General features: G+C 43.4%; 1 protein-coding gene across 1 annotated transcript; it reads left to right on the top strand.

The window, feature by feature from the left end:
• Positions 1-15,168: 15,168 nt before the first annotated feature.
• LOC117865028 (salutaridine reductase) lies at positions 15,169-16,734 on the top strand. The gene is made up of 5 exons (XM_034749107.2): positions 15,169-15,250; positions 15,344-15,587; positions 15,670-15,741; positions 15,885-16,079; positions 16,185-16,734. The coding sequence occupies exons 1-5, from the start codon at positions 15,213-15,215 to the stop codon at positions 16,563-16,565; spliced, it is 930 nt and encodes a 309-aa protein (XP_034604998.1). The 5' UTR covers positions 15,169-15,212; the 3' UTR covers positions 16,566-16,734.
• Positions 16,735-18,894: the final 2,160 nt, after the last annotated feature.

Below are 18,894 nucleotides of genomic sequence, written 5' to 3' on the forward strand. Positions count from 1 at the left end.
CGTCGCAGCCGCACGCACGGCATGGTGCCGCGTGGGGAGAAACCTTAGCAGCCCACCGCTTAGCACAGCTGCTACCGCACCCTGCAGCTTCCGTGCCTGCTTGGCTGCCTCCCTGCCCCTTCCTTGCTTGCGCGCCTGGCCGGCAGAAGCATCAATAAGATTGCAGGGACAGCAAGTGTGGCTGGTCGTCGTGCAATAGGAGGCAGGGGAGGGTTAAATTTGTCATTTCTACTCTAACTTAACCATGTTCTAACGGTGAGCCGACGGAATATGGGACAGAAGGGAATGTAAATTTCAGCTAGTGGCAGTGAAGTAAATAATTTCAGTGGCACTTAAGGGATCCACATAAACTTTAGTGGCATAAATTTTAGATGAATCGTTTTCACGGGGGTAGCACCCAGCTTGTGGTTGGATTTTTTTCACCACTGAGCCAATGGATAAGGGCATGGATTATTGGAAATGAGGGCATCAGAAGCAGGAGCTCTGCAATACATACTTGTTAAACCTCTCAATTTTGTGTCTCAACGCTTGGAGTTTAAACATTGAAACTGTAATAGGCTAGGGTGTGATTTTCTCCTCCTTTCTTCCTAACCTCCGCAAAACCTTGTAACCAACTGCTATGCGTAATAGCTGTTGGATATATAAGCACTCTTGGTTTTAATTTAATCCAGAAATAAATCATGAATACGATGAACAGATAGCAGATTAAACTAGACATGTCTACGCAAGATCTAAACAAGTCTATCATTGCAAATAGAATCACATATTCTACCATACTATCCAGTGCTATCAGAATGCAACAGATCATAATAGCTAGTATGGAAGACATAATTTGAGATAAGAGATCGTACGTTTCTTTCTTGATGAAGATCGGCTCCTGGATGACTACCGGGTACAGCAGGCGACGACGATCAGCAGCCTGACGTTGTTCGCGACGGCGAGTGACGCCCGAGTGACGAAGAGGTAGACGAGCCGTGGTGAAGGAGTCGATGAAGAACTTGACGAAGCGGAGAAAGCGATCAAGCAGTCGCGCAGAGCGCTTCCCAAAAACCTTATTCGCCCTCTCCCGGTGCAGGATCGCTGAAGACGACGGTTCCGGAGACCTGCTCTCCCAATCGCCGGTGCACGCCGACAATCGGGATGGAGTAGACTACGGTGGCGGCGCAGCAGCGAGAGGAGGCAAAAACACTAGCTCGAATAGATCTGTTTTCGGTAGAGGCTGGTAGGTCGCATATGTAGGAGAGCCCACGATTCTCACATCGTGATCGTGATCTAAACCGATTAGGATTCCATATATCTCGCTAACTTAAGGACCAAGTAACTAAAAAATAAAACAGCAAAAGGAAGCTGCACCCCATGTTTGTTTTTTAAAATACCTCAGTTCATGAAACTTATCTTCCTCCTTTCTTTAAAAGATTCACATTGGTTGGTGAACCACCCATGTGATATTTAACCACCAGCACACACATTGCCTCTGAATTCCTTCTATATAACAGGAGAGAAAATAAAGGTGGCCCAGTAATATAAGTCCGCCCAAAAGACAAAAAAATAACGAGGGAGGGAATGGATGCTAGGGTAATGAACTACTTTGGGTGCTCTTTGCTGCTAGGAAGGAGGGGCATTGGGAATAGTTTCTATTGTCACTAGGCAATCTGGTGCGCGCTGAGTTCCTGAGCGCGAACCAAGGACTGAAGACCCCGCAAATAATGTGTGAACCAAGCATCAACATTAAACACTAAGGCACTAAACCAATAGGCTAGGAGAATATACTCATCAAGTAATGGTCGTGGGAGAATATACTCATGTAATCTGTGAGAATCATCTTTATTACTTACTCAGTCCATCTCACGGATTATATAATTGCAGCATTTGAATTTTTCTAGCAAAGAATGTAATAGTGTATTTTAGAACAGCTTGATTGGGCCCATCTTATTCAAGCCATGCATGTATAGTTGCTCCAGCTAATTGGCTGCTAATGCGCCGGTTTCCATATAACATGGTCCGTGCTTATTAATTAGAGATGGGAAATTAACTGTTTACTCACTCTCATGGCATCAACGGTATTTATGCTATCTAAGTTATTTGGCTTCTACACTAATATAACTAAAAATTTCTATAAGGCCTCATTTGGGTCCTTTCATTTTGAAGGAATTGGAATCTATTTAATGGAGTAGGCTAATTTATGTTGGAATGTGGCATTCCACAACTTTCCAAAATTTAGATATAAGCCTATCTTAAATTCATGGGGTGGGAGATGGAAATTGATTCTATAGATTATGGTTATTAGAATGGAATTCAATTCTTATAGCACGCTCTTGGACTCGCTTCTCTATAGTAGAAATGCAGCATATAAGTATCTCTCCCATATCACCAACTATAATATACAACTATATTCCACATACAATTATATTAGCTTAATTAATTTGTATCTAAATTATGATTATTGGAATGGAATTCAATTCCAATGATCCAAACGGGGCCTAATTGTATTCTTTATGTGACCGATTGTTTAATGATGACCTTTTCACTTATTTACCTAGCTATTCATTTCTTCTACAAATGTTTATGCAAATTGATAAACATGCATTTAAGGCACGCGTAAAGTACTCATGATATCAGTGCAATTTCACTTAACTAATTAATTGAACAAATATTATTCATCAAGTTTGAGCGAGAAGCTAATTCTGTCTTATTTGATAACCAAGGGAGTATACAGTGTCTCACCAGTATCTGTGTATCTGTGCGAGACGTCTCCGCTCTTTGTGCTCCTTTGGATTGAACTTGTGCTCGCCCCTCACGGAGCTCAGCGCAATTTCCAGGCCGAACAAATAGTGCATGCTGTGTGTTTCCATTACTCCATGCTTCATCGTTTCTTGCGATCAGCAGTCTAATCTGGTTGCTGATTGCTGTGGTGACGGGCAGGAACAAAGGGATATGGCCGTGCTAAGTACACGTCCAGATCGTGTTTATCCTTCGGCCACGGCCGAGGACACGGTGAGCTCTGATCCATTTAAATTTTGCCAAGCTGAATAATAAGTTTACGGATTTGTTGGTGAAAATTAAAGAACTATATCTCAGTGATGATATTTATCCGGCTCATTGCTTTTAAAAGAGTCACGTTGGTTGGTGAATCACTGATGTGAAATTCAACCACTGACACATAGGTTAGCTTCTACATATAAAAGGAGACAAAAACAAAGCTGACCCAAGAATAGACACTCCATAAAACAAAATAACGAGCTGAGGGTGAGAATGGATACCAGAGTAAACGTGTTTAGGTGCTCCAGTTGTTCGGAACGAAGGGCATTGGGAATTCTTTCGGTTGCATCTAGGCAAGCTGACGCCCCTGCAATGCAGGTCCGCTTGAAATTATGCATCTGTCACTGAGGCTATAGCGATAGCATTCTACATTTAGTGTAGAATTCAGCTCCATCATCTAGCTAGACGGTAGTGAGCTCACTTATGTACTCATGTCCATGGACGTGTGCTCCAGGTTTCTTTTCATGGGATTGTTTGTCATCATAGTTTATCAGCTTTAATTTACTTGTGCGAGATGTGCCGGAGAGAAACACCGTCCCTGCACTTTGTTCTGGAAAATGAGCCCCAGAAAAACATAATAATAGCATACTGTACATATGTCCGAACAAATTCTGAGCAGATAAAATGCCTAATTGTCATACAAAGTAGGATCAATATATTGTGTTCAGTAAAATGATTTGCCACATATCACTCCAGATGAACCACATATAATAATAGATTGGAATGGCCGATTCTCCAGTAGCATATTTATTTTCCTAATAATTCAACGGATGGGGGCGGACGAAGGAATGGCCCCACCAATAATGAGTGCACAAAGAATTTCAAGAATTGACCACCACGAACCATGTTAGGAGAATAAAATGTCCAATCCAGTACTGATAGCGGGAGAATCATCCTTATTTTACATAAGTACTCCCTCCATCCTTATGTATTTGTTTGATGTTAGCTACTCCCTCCATTCTAAATTTCTAAATTATAAGTCATCTTAGCTTTTCCTAAATTAAAATTATTTAGCTTTGAACAAATTTATTGCAAGAATGTATAAATATGTACATCAAACTAGTTTCATATTGTAGATTTTAGTGTATTTTTCAATAAACATGAACAAAGATATACAAGCTTGACATAATAAAGATAAACGGCCTATAATTTCAACTAGATGTAGTACTTTCTTAGATGTAGTATTTTCTTTTCTACAATTAAACATGCAACATCCGGCATAACGTAATTATGATAACAAATCTAGCTAGTGGTATAAATTTTACATTAGTTAAACCAATTAATTGACTAAACATTGTGAAGGACCGGAACGGGCGACTAGAGGGGGGTGAATGGGAGCCGTTTTGATTTTCTTCAATAAACCTCGACGAAAGTCCCAAACCAAACCAACCTCTTTTCTAGCAAAATCAAGTCCTCTTACCTATCCAAGAGCCGATGGATCTAGCAATGGTGCTAAGAACTAAATTAGAGATTAGCGGAAGCAAGAAAGAACCCAAACAAGTGCTGAGAGAAGAGATTCGAAAAACAATACAAAAGTACGGAAACTCCGCAAAACTCTTCAAAAAATTTTGCAACTTCCGGAGAATCCGCACAGACCTTCGGAGAATCCGTACCTACTGAATTTTTGGAATATTCTGCACCTACGGAATTTTTCGGAAAATTCCGCACCTATGGAAATTTCCTGAATATTCTTCGGAATATTCCGCAGTTCAAAAAACAGCCTTCGTGAGGAAGTTCAAAAAAATCTAAAACTCGATCAAACTCAAAGAACAAAAAATCCCCGAAATAGCTCCAAAAATACTGAAAAAGAAAAACGGAAGAAACAAAAGATTTAGCCACGGATTTGAACCACAAACTCGACTAAATCACAAGGACAGCATCTTTACAAGATGAGGACTAGCCTCCTCCCTTCATCCACCCACTATGATGAAGAAATCAAGAGAAAAGAGGAATCACCCTCTCATCTCCCTCTCTCCGCTCTCTCTCTAACCACTTGGCTAGCCTCTAAACAAATGAATTAGGGTTTCCTCAAGGGTGCTGAACCAACCAGCCATCCACCCATATATATAGTCCATGGAAGATGACGAAACTACCACTACAGCTATAACTAAGATAACCACCCAAGCAGAGACATTTTGGTCCAGATTTTTATCAGCGCATCGGACGAACACCCCACTTTCACGACTTTGCTTCGCCTCGACGCAAGCTTCGTGATGATGCCACGTGCCCTCCTTCTCGAAGCTCCGACCGCACCAGGCTCGCCCCCGGTTTTGAGGCCCAAACCGGGAAACCTGCCTGCGTGGTGGTTTTGAGGCCCAAACCACCCAAACCGTCAATCTCCACTTGGCCGCCACGCGACCTCCTCGATATCGACGCGTGTCTGTCCAACACCATGCCTCCCACTCGACTCGACTGACGTCGTCTCCATCCGTCATGTTCTCTCACTCTTTCGTGTACCATGTGGACCGCCCATGACTCCGCCTGGACTCCTCAGGTCCATCGGTCCAAGCCTACTCGTGTTCATCCTTCACCGTCCTTGGACCATCAGCATGAACCTTTCGCTTGACCTTCACCGCACGCCATCAGCCGCCACAACGCGTCCTTCACCTGCACATCACAAGTCAAGAGTAACATCAAACTACACAACGTTGTCAATCACTCATCATCCAAGGGTGACCACCATTGGTTCTAACATTGATTATTTAAAATTTGAGCAAGAAGCTAATAATGTCAAATATTTAAGATCGAAGAACAAAGTATATGGTGTTTGACCGAACTGTCTACCTGGGCTCTGTGGGAGGCATCTACTCTCTTATAGCTCCTACAATTTGAGCTTCTGCTAGTCACTCATGGAGGCGGCGAACATCCCGATTGGTCGAGCAAAAGGGGGGGCGGCGCCGGGGGGAGGGGGAGGGGGTGGCGACGCCGGTAGGGAGTGGAGGGGGTGGTGACAGGAGTGTGGGAGGGGAAGGGCTCGGAGAGAGAGAAGGAAGGAGAGTGGGAGGCCGAGGGAAGGAGATAAGGCCGGTGGGAGTGTTGGGGTGAGAGAAACACGCGTGAGAGAGAGAGAGGAGGTGGAGAGGGCGCACAAAAAATGAGGGTAGGGACGGTTTTGTCCCTGTTGGAAACCCCAACCGGGACTAATCCCCTTTAGTCCCCGTTGGTGTTTCCAAGCAGGACAAAAGGTCCTTCCAGACCACTGTCTTTTACAACCAGGACTAAAGGGGTTCTTTAGTCCCAATTGGTGAGCCCCCGCCAGTGGCTGAGTTTTAGTCTCGATTGGTCACGGACCAAATTTAAATTGGGACAAAAGGGGGGTGGATGGAAGGTGAGTTTTCTACAAGTGCATCCACCTCCACCGCCGGCCTTCATCGTCCACCCCCGGCTGCCCTCCTTCCGTCTAGTCCCCCTCTCCCCCACATGCTGCCCCTTCTGCTGGTTGCCTGACCCCCACCGGCCGTCGACCCCCACTGCCAGCCACCGACCCCCGCCGCTGTCCACCCCCATCAACAGGAGCAAAACAAGGTGTTTTTTTTCTTTTTTTAGTTTTAATCTCAAAAATTGATTTGTTTTGAATGCCTAGTTCATTTCATAATCAAAATTGGTTTGATTTGTTGTTATAATCCTAAATTACAGTAGAGTACATGCAAAATTGATTCTATTTGTTGTCTGTATGAGAAAATATGGAAAGTACCATTTCAGTGAAGTAGATTAATGCCTTCTAATATGAAATTTGTGAGTTGGATAGATGCCTAGAATTGATTGGAACTCGGAGAACACTCGGGTGCTGTGTATGTTGTTTGTCGAACATGTTAGAAAACGAAATCAGCCAAACACACACTTGAATGCACTTGGTTATGCTGAGGTTGAGAAAGGGTTCAAAGATAGATTTGGAATTGTGGCTACCAAGGGTAAGATCAACAACAAATGGGACAAGTTGAAGGAAAATTTCAAGGCATGGAAGAAACTAATGATGAGGCAAACAGGGACTGGTTGGGACCCTATAAAGAAGACTATTGCTATGGATGATGAATGGTGGAAAAAAGCTAGAGTTGTAAGTTGGTTCAAAGTTTCTGATATATTTGTTTTGCATATGTCACCTTTGTTGGTAATACTTATAATAATATGTGTTATTTTGCTTATTTCAATACATTCCGGGTTGTGGAAAGTTTAAAAAGAACGGCCTTGAGAATGAAGATGAATTAGCCAAGTGTTTTGCTGACAACTACTATTGGTATTGATCATTGGTCTCCTCATGTTGTGAATGTTGAAGCAACAGAAAATGTTGAAGAGACACAAGACGAGGCAACCAATTTTGAGCCTCAAGATGATGCTTTCATTCCTGAAACACAAGAGGAGGATATTAGTATTTCTCCTCCACCTGCCAAAGTTATGTTGACTTGTATATGGACAAGGCACCGCTGAGGTTTATGTTTTCACAACCAAGTGGAATGGGATGGTTGATGGAGACGATAAACGCTCCAAAAGAGTGTCATCAAATGCTTCAGAAGAATGAGGTTATTTTTCATGACCTTCATGATGTGTTGGTTGAGAGGTACGGATTAAAACCATCCGAACACATGAATACATATGAAATGCTTACAATTTTTCTATTCACATGTGGTGGATGTGAGTCAAATAGAAGAGGACAAAATAAGTTCAAATACTCAGGTGAAACCATTAGTAGAAATTTTCATGAAGTTCTAGATTGTGTGGTTGCCATGGCACAACATTTCTTGAGACCAACAGATCCTAATTTTTGCAATGTGCACAAGAGGATTAGGAATGACAAGAGAGCATATCCGCACTTTAAGGATTGCATTGGTGCACTTGATGGAACCCATATTCGTGTGTCTTTATCACCTAAAGAATAAGTGAGATATATTGGTAAGACTAGAATTGCAACTCAAAATGTGCTTGCCGTTTGTGATTTTGATATGCGCTTCACCTATGTGGCTGCGGGTCAACCGGGTTCTTTGCATGACACAAGTGTATTGAATTATGCATTGGAAGCAGATGTACATGTCTTCCCACATCCTCCTCAAGGTACAATTTTTTCCTTATATTCTTGTTCATATTTGTATGCACAAACTTATCTTGTTGTACATATGTGTAGGCAAGTACTATGTTGTAGATGTGGGCTATCCTAATCGTTTGGGGTACCTAGCTCCATACAAGGGTGAAAGATTCCACTTACCTGAGTGGCATCGAGGTATGGAACCAAATACTCCAAAAGAGAAGTTCAATTATATACACTCATCTGTTCGTAATGTTATTGAGCGCTCATTTGGAGTATTAAAAATGAAATAGAAAATCCTTTACAAGATGCCCGGTTATTCAATGGTCACACAAAAGAAGATTGTTGCTGCTACCATGGTCCTACACAATTTCATACGTGAACATGCTAGTGTTGATGTTGACTTTGCTAATTTTGATAGAGATCCTACCTACATGCCTACTATTCCGAAAAGGTACAACAAGTATGCCATGTCTCAACTTGCCTCTGATGGATCAACTTCAAAATCAAGCTTTGTGACCATGGACACCTTTCATGATAGTATGGCTACATCCGTCACCCTAGCATGGAACTAGTGCAATGATTATTGTAACGACCTTATTTTGGAACTATGAACTTATTTCGTAATTTTGGTTCTAGGAAAATGACATATAATTTATTATTATTTTGGACTTTACTGCATGTATTTTCATTTCATATTTGTGAGAAGTAGTTCAAGTTGTTCATTTTGTCTAAAGAATAGTGTATTAATTTGAACCAGGGGCAAGAATGGCAATCTACCCTCAAACTCCTCTTTTCTAGAGCTGGGGATACCCTCCCAGCCAAACACCTAGCTCCATCAAACAGCTCCAACTCCACCCAGAGCTGGCTCCACCTGGAGTTCTGGAGTGGAGCAGCTCCACCCAGAATTGGAGCTATGCCGAACAGGGCCTAAGGGAAGCACGACTATTGCAAGTTTACTGGCAGCTGGGAACAAGAATATTGGGAACAAGAATATGGGCAGAGATTATTATTGAAAAGGAGGGCGTAGGGGCAGGAGCTCTGCAATACATGCTTGTGAAACCTCTCAATTGTGTGGCTAGACTTGTTTCCAACAAGAAGGCCGTGGACACATATCTGATTCTTGATCAACATATGAATGTCAGCCTTACTGGATATTCAGCCTGACACTTTACTTGCACTGCGTGTTTTCACCATAAAATATTAGGCATGTTGCTCATCATGTAGTAGGATCTCGAGCGAAAATATACTTATTGAATGGATGTCCTTGATACAAAAATTCGATTATGAAAGAATCATGAACTTTATCCAAGTGTTTTTCTTGTATAGGGATCAAACATGTTTTACTTGATTTAATCATTGATGCAATTTTCAACAATATACCAAAAACATCATAGTTCCTTGATTTTTAGTTGTCTCTAGATGTTACTGCAAATGTTTTGCTCATGACCATGTACGAAATACTAATAATACCCTGATAGAGAAAAAAAAACTGACACGAAGAACTGTATCTTTTAAGAAACAATGCTTTCAGGTGATGATTAAGTAATAGAATATTTCTTATTTGAAATAATTCAAACCATAGATGCTCTAATCTTTCATAAAGAACTATATATGTATATATCAGTTGATGATATTTATGTTGCTCCTTGATTTTAAGAGATTCACATTAGGTTGGTGAATAACTAATGTGTAACTTAACCACCAGCACATATATTGGCTCTGGCTGCTTCTATATAACAGAGACAACCAAAAAAATAAAATAACGAGATGAGGGTGAGAATGGGTATAAGAGTGAACTTGTTTGGTTGCTCTAGCTAGTTGGTCGGAACGAGGGGCATTGGGAACTCTTTCAGTTGCATCTAGGCAAACTAGCGCCCCCTGATGCTGATTCCACTTGATCAGCATTTATTTCTCACTGGGACTGTAGCGATAGCATTCTAGCTTTTAGTGTAGCATACGTCCTCTAGGTAGCATCTTCACTATATATATGGAAAAAGATGCTGAAGTGAGCATATGGCTTCCAGGTCGTACGTATCCATGAATCTTTTATGGGATTGTTTGTTGTCATGTTCTACCTACTTTGTTAGAACGAAATAACGTCCGTGCATTTTGTTACGTAAAAAATGAGCCCCAGGAAATCATGATCGTAGCGAACTGTACATATGCCACAAACAAGTTCTTGATCAGATAAAATGCCTAATTCCCATACAAAGTAGGATCATATTCTGTGCTCAAAAAATGATGATTGCCACTTATATCACTCCAGAGGTACCTAGTACAATAATATGTAGTACGAGGCCATTATCGTACATAGATCTATGTGCCCACCAGAAGGTTTGGACAGTCCTAGATACAGGTTTGGACACTGAGACGTGTCACACATGGACGTGTCACACATGGAGACTACGGTGCAGGACGGCGCGTAGTCTACATGGCAGGACAGGAACTAGTCGAGGATTAGGAAACTACTTGTAGCAATAAGAGTAGAACTCTTCTAGTCGAATCCGACTAGTATTCTTGTAAACAACCAACATGTAATCCTACCCCTGGCAAGGTGAGGTAGGGATCCCCTCCAAAGCAATTCAATCCAACCAACACACATGACGTAGGGTATTACACAATCTAGCGGTCCGAACCTGTCTAAATTGTGTGTTCGAGTTCACTTTCGAGTTCCTAATCCCAGCGAGCTCCACGTACTAAACACTACCTCGGGCACCCCCCTCGGTAGGTTACCAGGTCTAAACATTGAAAGCTGGTGCGCCAGGTAGGGGATCTAGCTGAGAATCCACGGCGAACTCGATGGCCCAAGTCATCATCAAGCCAACCGTCGCGTACGAAGCGGGCACGATGTTCATCTTCGGCTCCTGGGTTTCATCGTAGACGGTGCTGGAAACTTCCATAGCCACTTTGCATCGGCCCCGGAGATGAAGCAGCATGCCATGAAGCTCTACGCGTTAAGCAGGATCTTGTTGAGAAATTCGGTGAATTTTTAATTTCTAACTTAGTTAGAGGCTGGGGGGACGAGTCCGAGTACAACTCGACTTCTCCCACTAGTTGGACTGGTTTTCACGAGCCGGCGCTTAAGCCATCGTGCAAATCGGACTATGACCCAAGTCGATTCCCATTTGAACTCTGAAACACGGGTGCTATTTACCAAACTACCATGTCCAGATCAGAATCCGACACGGATATGATCGAGGACCCCGACTACTACTCGGACCCGAATGAGGAGACCCCTTTATCAGGTCTGCAATAAGGTCTGGTAATCACATCGACTCCACAAGGTAGATTTATCTATTGGCCCAACATGAAGCCATCCGTTCTAGCCAAGAACGACAACTCACGCCTCATCGCCTATCTTGACACTCTCCCGTACCAGGAGGGAACTCCTCTATCGCCCATCTATGAAGAAGGCGGCTCCACGGAGGTCATCACGTCAAGTTTAGGAAGCTATTCTTCGGAACGAGAACTATTCGCTCTCATTGCTGCACAAGAAGGCGAAGACGAAGAGCAACCAGAGAGAAATCCATGGCTTGAACATCACCCAGATAATGTCTAATAGGATGAGCTCACCGCTAACATTGTCAGAGAAGAAACTGAAGCTCAAAGAACTCGACGAAGAGTAAGAAACACCACAAGAGCGGAGCATCACCACCGCCTTGCAGCAAACCTGCCAATTATGAACCTAGACCATGCATTGGAAGCAGTTCAATCGTGTCAAAATTGTACTCCTCTTGCCACCATCGCATTCATTGATCTTATTACTCACACAATTCTGCAGGATGAGTACACTAGGCAACTGGTTGAACTGGCAGAGCGCGCGTACGAACAACTCGATTAGCAAAATCCAATACATTCAGTTCCACACACCCCATCCCAGCATGGCAGTAGTCATAGGCGCACTCCATTTAGACCAAGTCAAATCAAAGGCGCCAGACTAAGCCAAGCTGGAGCAGAGGGTAGTCGAGCAGGACCCTCGGGAAGCCGTGGCCACCGTGGGCCCAACCCAGAGGAGGACAGTTCTACTCGAGAAATTCAAACCTCGTGGTCACCAAGTATGATAGCAAGCAGGACCCAGTCCAATGGCTGCGGTTCTACTCACTATAAGTACAAGCAGCAAGAGGGAATGATGACACCAAGGTCATCTACTTCCCCATCTGCATGGAGGCAGCGCCACTCACATGACTCGAGTCACTAGACAAGAACTCCATCGACACGTGGAAGGATCTCAAGGTGGTGTTCACCAACAACTTCGCAGGGGCAATGCAACGTCCTGGCAACATGATTGACTTGTCTCAATTCAAACAACAACAAGGCGAGACCCAGTGCAGTTACCTACATCGTTTCTTCGACAAGAAGGCCACAATCGTGGACATTAGGGAGCGCAACACCATAGATTGCTTCCAGAACGGTCTCTATGACCGCCGGATGTTCCAAGATTTTGGAAGGAGATGCCCCAAAGATGTCAAATCACTTAAGATCATGATACAAGCGTGGGTAGATGAAGAAGACAAGGAGATCGTGTGATTCAAGTCCCATCAAAACAAAGGCTAGAACAACAATAATCAAAATAATGATAACCCAAATAACTACTCGGGAGGTCAGATCGCAAGAGGAAGCCAGACAATACTGTCGCGGCAATGTAACAGTCATCCAATAAAGGCAGCAGGAATCAAGACAATACTGTCAGCGAGCTCCTAAAGAAGCAGTGCCCATGGCACTCGTACCATAAGCATTCTGCGATGGACTGTTACAGTCAACTTCTTAAATTTATTAGACTACTTAATTTTCCATAAATATTTTTGTAAATAGATAAACATGCAAGGCAGTGTATTATTAATATCTTGTCCTTCGGCAAAGGGTATTATTAATCTTGCTCCTTGCATTAAAAGATTCACATTGGTCCCCCATGTGAAACTTAACCATCAAGTGCACATTGCCTTTGGATTGATTCTACATACAAAGGTGACCCAGGAATATAAAACAATAAAATGGAGGAAGAATGAGCTGAGGACAGGAACGAGTACCAAGAGTGAACTTGTTTGGGTGCTCTAGTTGCTCGGAATGAGGGGCATTGGGTAAACTGATCGGCATAGATTGCCAGTGGGCTTGAAATTGTTTTATTTTCACTGGATCTGTAGCAATAGCATTCTAGCTTAGGTGTAACATACGGCCTCCAGGTTGCTTCTCCATCATCATGGCTGTCTTGCTGTTTTATGGGATTGTTTAATTTGTCAGCATGGTTTAATTACTTGCATTACTTGTGGGATGTGCTAGAGAGAAATGCGCATTAATTATGGAAAATGAGCCCTAGAAGAACATGATCAAAACAAACTGTACATATGTTAAAAACAAGTTCTCAATTAGAACCAGGTACAATGATTAGTAGGCAACAAAAGCTACCAAATGCTCAACTAGGAATACTCCGTAGTATTGGAATGGACGATTCTCCATTAAAATGTTTGTTTTTTTTATTCAACGGTTGGGGTGCGTGGACGAAGGACCGAAACCCCACCAACAATGGGTGCACCAGGTGATCAACAATTCACCAGCAACTACCAGGCTGGGAGAATAAAATCTCCAGTCCAGTACTGAGCGTTGGAGTATAATCTTTATTTTACTCAACCAAGTGCCCCCTCAATTCTTATATATCTGTTTGATGTTTACCTTTTTATTTAGTTGACTATTCGTTTTTTAATTGTTATGCAAATAGATAAACATGCAATGCACGTGTAAAGTAATTTTGATAATAAATCTTGCTAGTGGTACTTATTTCAATATACTTAACCAATTAATTAAATAAATACCGCTCGTCAAATTTTAAGAGAATAAAGGTGTCAAACATGTACTGCACACATAAAGTAACTATGATATATATCTTGCAAGTGGTACTTATTTTAATATACTAAACCAATTAATTGAATAAATACCGTTTGTCAAATTTTAAGAAAAAAATTAAAAAAAGGTGTCAAATATTCCAAAACGGACAAAGAAAGTATAAGGTGTCTAAGCCACTAGAAATAGTATTGGAATAGCCGATTCTCCATTCGAATATTTATTTTTTTAATTCAATGGTTGGGGGTAGACCAAGGACCAAAACCCCATCAACAATTGGTGCACCAGGCGATCAACAATTCACCAGCAACCACCAGGCTGGGAGAATAAAATATCTAGTACTCTAAGCTTTTGTATCGTTTACAAGAAAGAACTGATTTATTTATAGCACTTATTTATTGCTTTTACAGGAAAGAACTGATTTATTTTGATTTCCCTGATTGGTTAGCAATCACCCATGAAGAATTCCAGGTGAACAGATTTATTAGGAAGTTCAATCTTGGAGATATCAGAGAGCAGAAGCACTCTTAAAGGCTATATATCCTGTACCATTTTCATTTTTTCCTAGAATGGGATTTCTTATTCTGGAGAGAAAATATGAAACTGAAAAGGAAATAAGCTTTTGTGCCAATTGCTTTTGTGTAACAAAACCTCTTGATCAAGTAAAGGAAAGTGCCCATACAAATCTTGCCCTCACGAGACGTGTTTATTATAAATCTTTGGCTTGATCATATGAATTTTGGAATTTTTCTGCACATAATTTTGCCACCTTTAGCAACGCACGGGCACATACCTGTAAAGTCTCTAGTCCAATATTGGGCGTGGGAGCATAATTCTTATTTTACTCAACCAAGTGCTCCCTCCGTTCTTATATATATTTTTTATGTTTACTTGTTTACTTATTTGACTACTTGTTTTTATAATAGTTATGCAAATAAATAAACATGCAATGCACGCATAAAAGTAATTATGATAATAAATCGTGCAAGTGGTACTTATTTCAATATACTTAACCAATTAGCTGAATAAATACCGCTCATTAAATTTAAAAGAGAAAAAAAGTATCAAACATGTAATGCACTCATAAAGTAACTATGATGATATATCTTGCAAGTGGTACTTATTTTAATATACTTAACGAATTAATTGGATAAATATCGTTAACGTTTGTCAATTTTTTTAAAAAAATAAATAAATAAGGTGTCAAATATTCCAAAACAGACGAAGGGAGTATAAGGTGTCTGATACACTATATATATCTGTACTCTGTGCGAGGCACACTTGGAGGTCCTTTCGCTTGAGCTTGTACTAGCTGCTCATGGAAGGCGGCGCACTTTCCGATTGGCGGAACAAAAGGTGTGTGATGTGTTTCCATTCCATGCTTCGTTCCTTGCAACTAGTATAGTATCATTTTACAAGGATAATGTAATGATCGAGTTGCGGTGACAGGATTGCTGTGGTGACGGGCGGGAACAAAGGGATCGGGCTTGAGGTGTGCCGGCAGCTGGCCGGCAACGGCGTCGCCGTCGTCTTAACAGCCAGGGACGAGACGAGGGGCGCAGCCGCCGTCGAGAAGCTCAGAGAAGCAGGGCATTCCGATGTCATCTTCCACCAGCTGGAGGTCACCGATGCCCTCAGCATCGCTCGGTTGGCTGACTTCTTGAAGGCCAGTTTTGGGAAGCTAGACATCCTGGCAAGTCAATAATCGTCTAAAGTTCTGGGCCTACCTTCTCAACACAAAGCTGCTTAACGTATGCCTTCATTGATTTGTACAGGTGAATAACGCCGCCGTTGGTGGTGCTGAGTACGTCCAAGGTCTTGTTTATCCTTCAACCGGCGAGGATCCGGTGAGCACGATCTGCATGCACAGCCAAACACTGTCGTTCAACTCTTGTCAATCTTTTGCTAAGCTGAATAAGATTTTTTTTTGGCGAGTGCTAAACTGAATAAGATTATTTGTTGTTGAATTGGTGTGCCGATCGTGCAACAGTTTGCTGGCATGGATGAAGGCCAGATGTCTGAATGGATGCGGCGAAACACCCGGGAGACTCACAACTCTGCGAAGGAGACACTGCGGACGAATTACTACGGCACCAAGCAAGGGACCGAAGCCTTACTTCCCCTGCTGCAAGCCTCCGCCGATGGCAGAATTGTCAACGTCTCCTCCGTGATCGGCCAGCTGAGGGTTAAGTACTTCTTCCCAACACAGTTTCTCAATCCAGTGCCAGTCCTTATATTAACAGCCCACGTAGCGTGGAAACTGAAAACTTCTTGGCGTCTGTCGATGCAGTACTTCGTCAGCGAGGAGCTCAAGCACGAGCTGAACGACGTCGACACGCTCACCGAGGAGAGGCTGGACGAGGTGCTGGACGCGTTCATGAAGGACTTCACGGCCGGCGCGGCGGAGGCGAACGGGTGGCCGGTGGCCTTCTCGGCGTACAAGGTGACCAAGGCGGCCGTGAACGCCTACACGCGGATCCTGGCGAGGAGGCACCTCGATCTGCGCGTCAACTGCGCGCACCCAGGCTTCGTGAAGACAGACATGAACAAGCTCGCCGGCCTCCTGACGCCAGAGGAAGGCGCGAGGAACGTGGTGAAGGTGGCGCTGCTCCCCGCCGGCGGGCCGACTGGCAAGTACTTCGCCGTCGGCCATGAGGCGCCATTTATGTGAGTGTGATACGGGCCGGGCACGGGGCCATGGCCAACACTATCCTATATGATGCATGTACTAGCTCCGTGCAACATGATTTGAGGTTGAGGTTCCCAATAATACTTGACTCGCTAGCTAGTGTGAGATAATTGCCAATAAATAAAAGAGCCGCCGGCTTTGCATAATTCAATTAGTGATGTACATGTGGTATTTACGGTTGGACTGTCGTTCCCAATGGACGGAAGGCGATCATTTGCACTACAACTTTTTTCAACTCAGCGTGCCTGAGCCAACGTGTCAAATATGATTGTCAAGTTAGGGCCTGTTTGGTTTGAGTTGCTTATTATAAGTAACTTAAAGTTGCTTATTTGGAGTTGCTTATATTTAGTTCAGCTGTTTGGATACCCTTGCTTATAAGCATTGAATGAGGTGAATATTGTCATGTTTGCCCCTAATCATTGAGAGAGAGAGGGAGGGCAACCAGGCATTCAATGAGGGCAAGAGGTGTAAAATGCATTGAATAGTCCCCATAAGCTACCATAAGCAACCCAAGAGTTGCTTATTTGCTTATAATAAGCAACCCCATAAGTAACCCCATAAGCAAGAGTGATTGGTTTCATAAGCAACTTATTTGCTTATTTTAAGTTGCTTATGCATAAGCATGTGAAACCAAACAGGCCCTTAACTTGGTGTGCACGTGCTCCCTTTCTCGGGTTCACGCTCGCACTAAAAAAAGAGCATTAATTCGTGGATGGCGTTAGTACCGGACATGAATGTTAGAATTAGTACCAGTTTCAAATTTAGAAGCTCGCGAAAACCTTTTAGTACCAGGTTAAAACATCACCCAGTACTAAATGCCACCCTTTAGTACCGGTTGGTGCAGGACACCGGTTGGTGCAGGACCATTTAGTAACGGGCAATAACACCAACCGGTACTAAAGGGTGGCATTTAGTACAGGTGGTGTTTTGACCTGGTACTAAATGGTACTCCACGGGTTACTTCAAAAGGAAGGCATCTTCCACTCATTTGCATGTGCTGTGTAGGTGAGATGGTAAGAAAGGTTCACGCGAGACTACAAACCCACGCAATGTGCACGTGCATTTACACGTGAAAAAAATTCTTTATTTTTTGGGCACGAAACCATTTGGTAGTATTTGGTTCGGCGAGCGGTAATGTAAATGGAAATGGAATTAGATTGCACTGCAATTAGAGGTGGGATGCATGATTACTGTCTTTGTTTGGTTTACTAATGTAACACTATCGCATCCTCGGCACAACCATAAGCCAGCTACGCAGCAGTGAGACACATCTTCGCTGAAACCGATTAGCAACACGACGGCCATGCCGGCTACCTCTTCACCGGCTACCTCTTCACCAATGCTCGCCCACCGTGCTCTGGCTTGTAATCTTGGACAGCCGCAGAGGCAGCAGAATGTTGATTCTCTGATCGAAACAAGAGCCTTGCTCTCTCCCGGCGAAAACAGCCGCCAGAGGAGCCTTCCTGAATCAGTCAGCTAGCAGTAGCAGCAGGTGAATAGCTTGGGCCTCAGTGGTGGTCGGGTAGCGTGCCGGTTCCTGGCGGAGCTACTCGCCATTGTTTCCTTCCTCATCACGCACGGTCACCAGGAGGCAGAGGACCGCAGGCATAGGCACAAGCACACGGCAGCGTTTGGAGGGTGCCACCGCGCTGGAGTCATGATTTGTGATAGCGTTGCCGCTGTATCATTTTTTGATTATGGTGGTTGAGGAGCGGTATCGGGCACGTACTGGCTCAGGGATCTGATTACGCGTTAACGGATTACAGACTGTTGCAAACAAAATGGATGTAACAATAAGTCTTATCCTCTATAATGAAATTACGTTACATTTTAGGGAACCAAGCGGCATCTTAGTTCCACCCAAGCGGTACCAGTTACAATCTATACCTAATATTAAAGAGAGGATGTTTCTTTCAATCCTTCAACCGTCGTGGTCATTTTTCGAAAAAGCCCCTCAAGTTGGAAAGAGAAGGGAAGAGAGGGGGTTAAATGAGAAAAAGCTTCTCCTTTCAGAGGGGTGACGGTCACCACCGTTGGAGCCTTGGTTCGTCATTTCCCGCTCTCCCTCCGCCGTCCTCCTCCCGCCTCCAACACCATCCTCGGGCGGCACGACCGCCCCCTCGCCGACCTGGTCTGCGCCGGCGGAGGCGGACTTGACGGGCGACATGGGTCACCCAAGCCGAGGTAGGGTCGCTTACCTAGAAGCAGTCCAAGTCCAGATGAGCGGATCTCCGCTCCGCCCCCAGTCCAGCAAGTAGAACGGAGGAGAACGATGACCCACCCAGGTATAATCCCACCTTGCCAATTTACA

The sequence above is a fragment of the Setaria viridis genome, chromosome 7 (assembly GCF_005286985.2).
Source record: "Setaria viridis chromosome 7, Setaria_viridis_v4.0, whole genome shotgun sequence".
In the NCBI taxonomy this organism is placed as follows: domain Eukaryota; kingdom Viridiplantae; phylum Streptophyta; class Magnoliopsida; order Poales; family Poaceae; genus Setaria; species Setaria viridis.

Bases quoted from the DNA above. Each gene is read 5' to 3' on its own strand.
- LOC117865028 (XM_034749107.2), top strand. From the start codon at position 15,213: ATGGAAGGCGGCGCACTTTCCGATTGGCGGAACAAAAG. The intron at 15,742-15,884 runs GTGAGCACGATC...ATCGTGCAACAG, and splicing joins CTTCAACCGGCGAGGATCCG to TTTGCTGGCATGGATGAAGG. The intron at 16,080-16,184 runs GTTAAGTACTTC...CTGTCGATGCAG, and splicing joins CCGTGATCGGCCAGCTGAGG to TACTTCGTCAGCGAGGAGCT.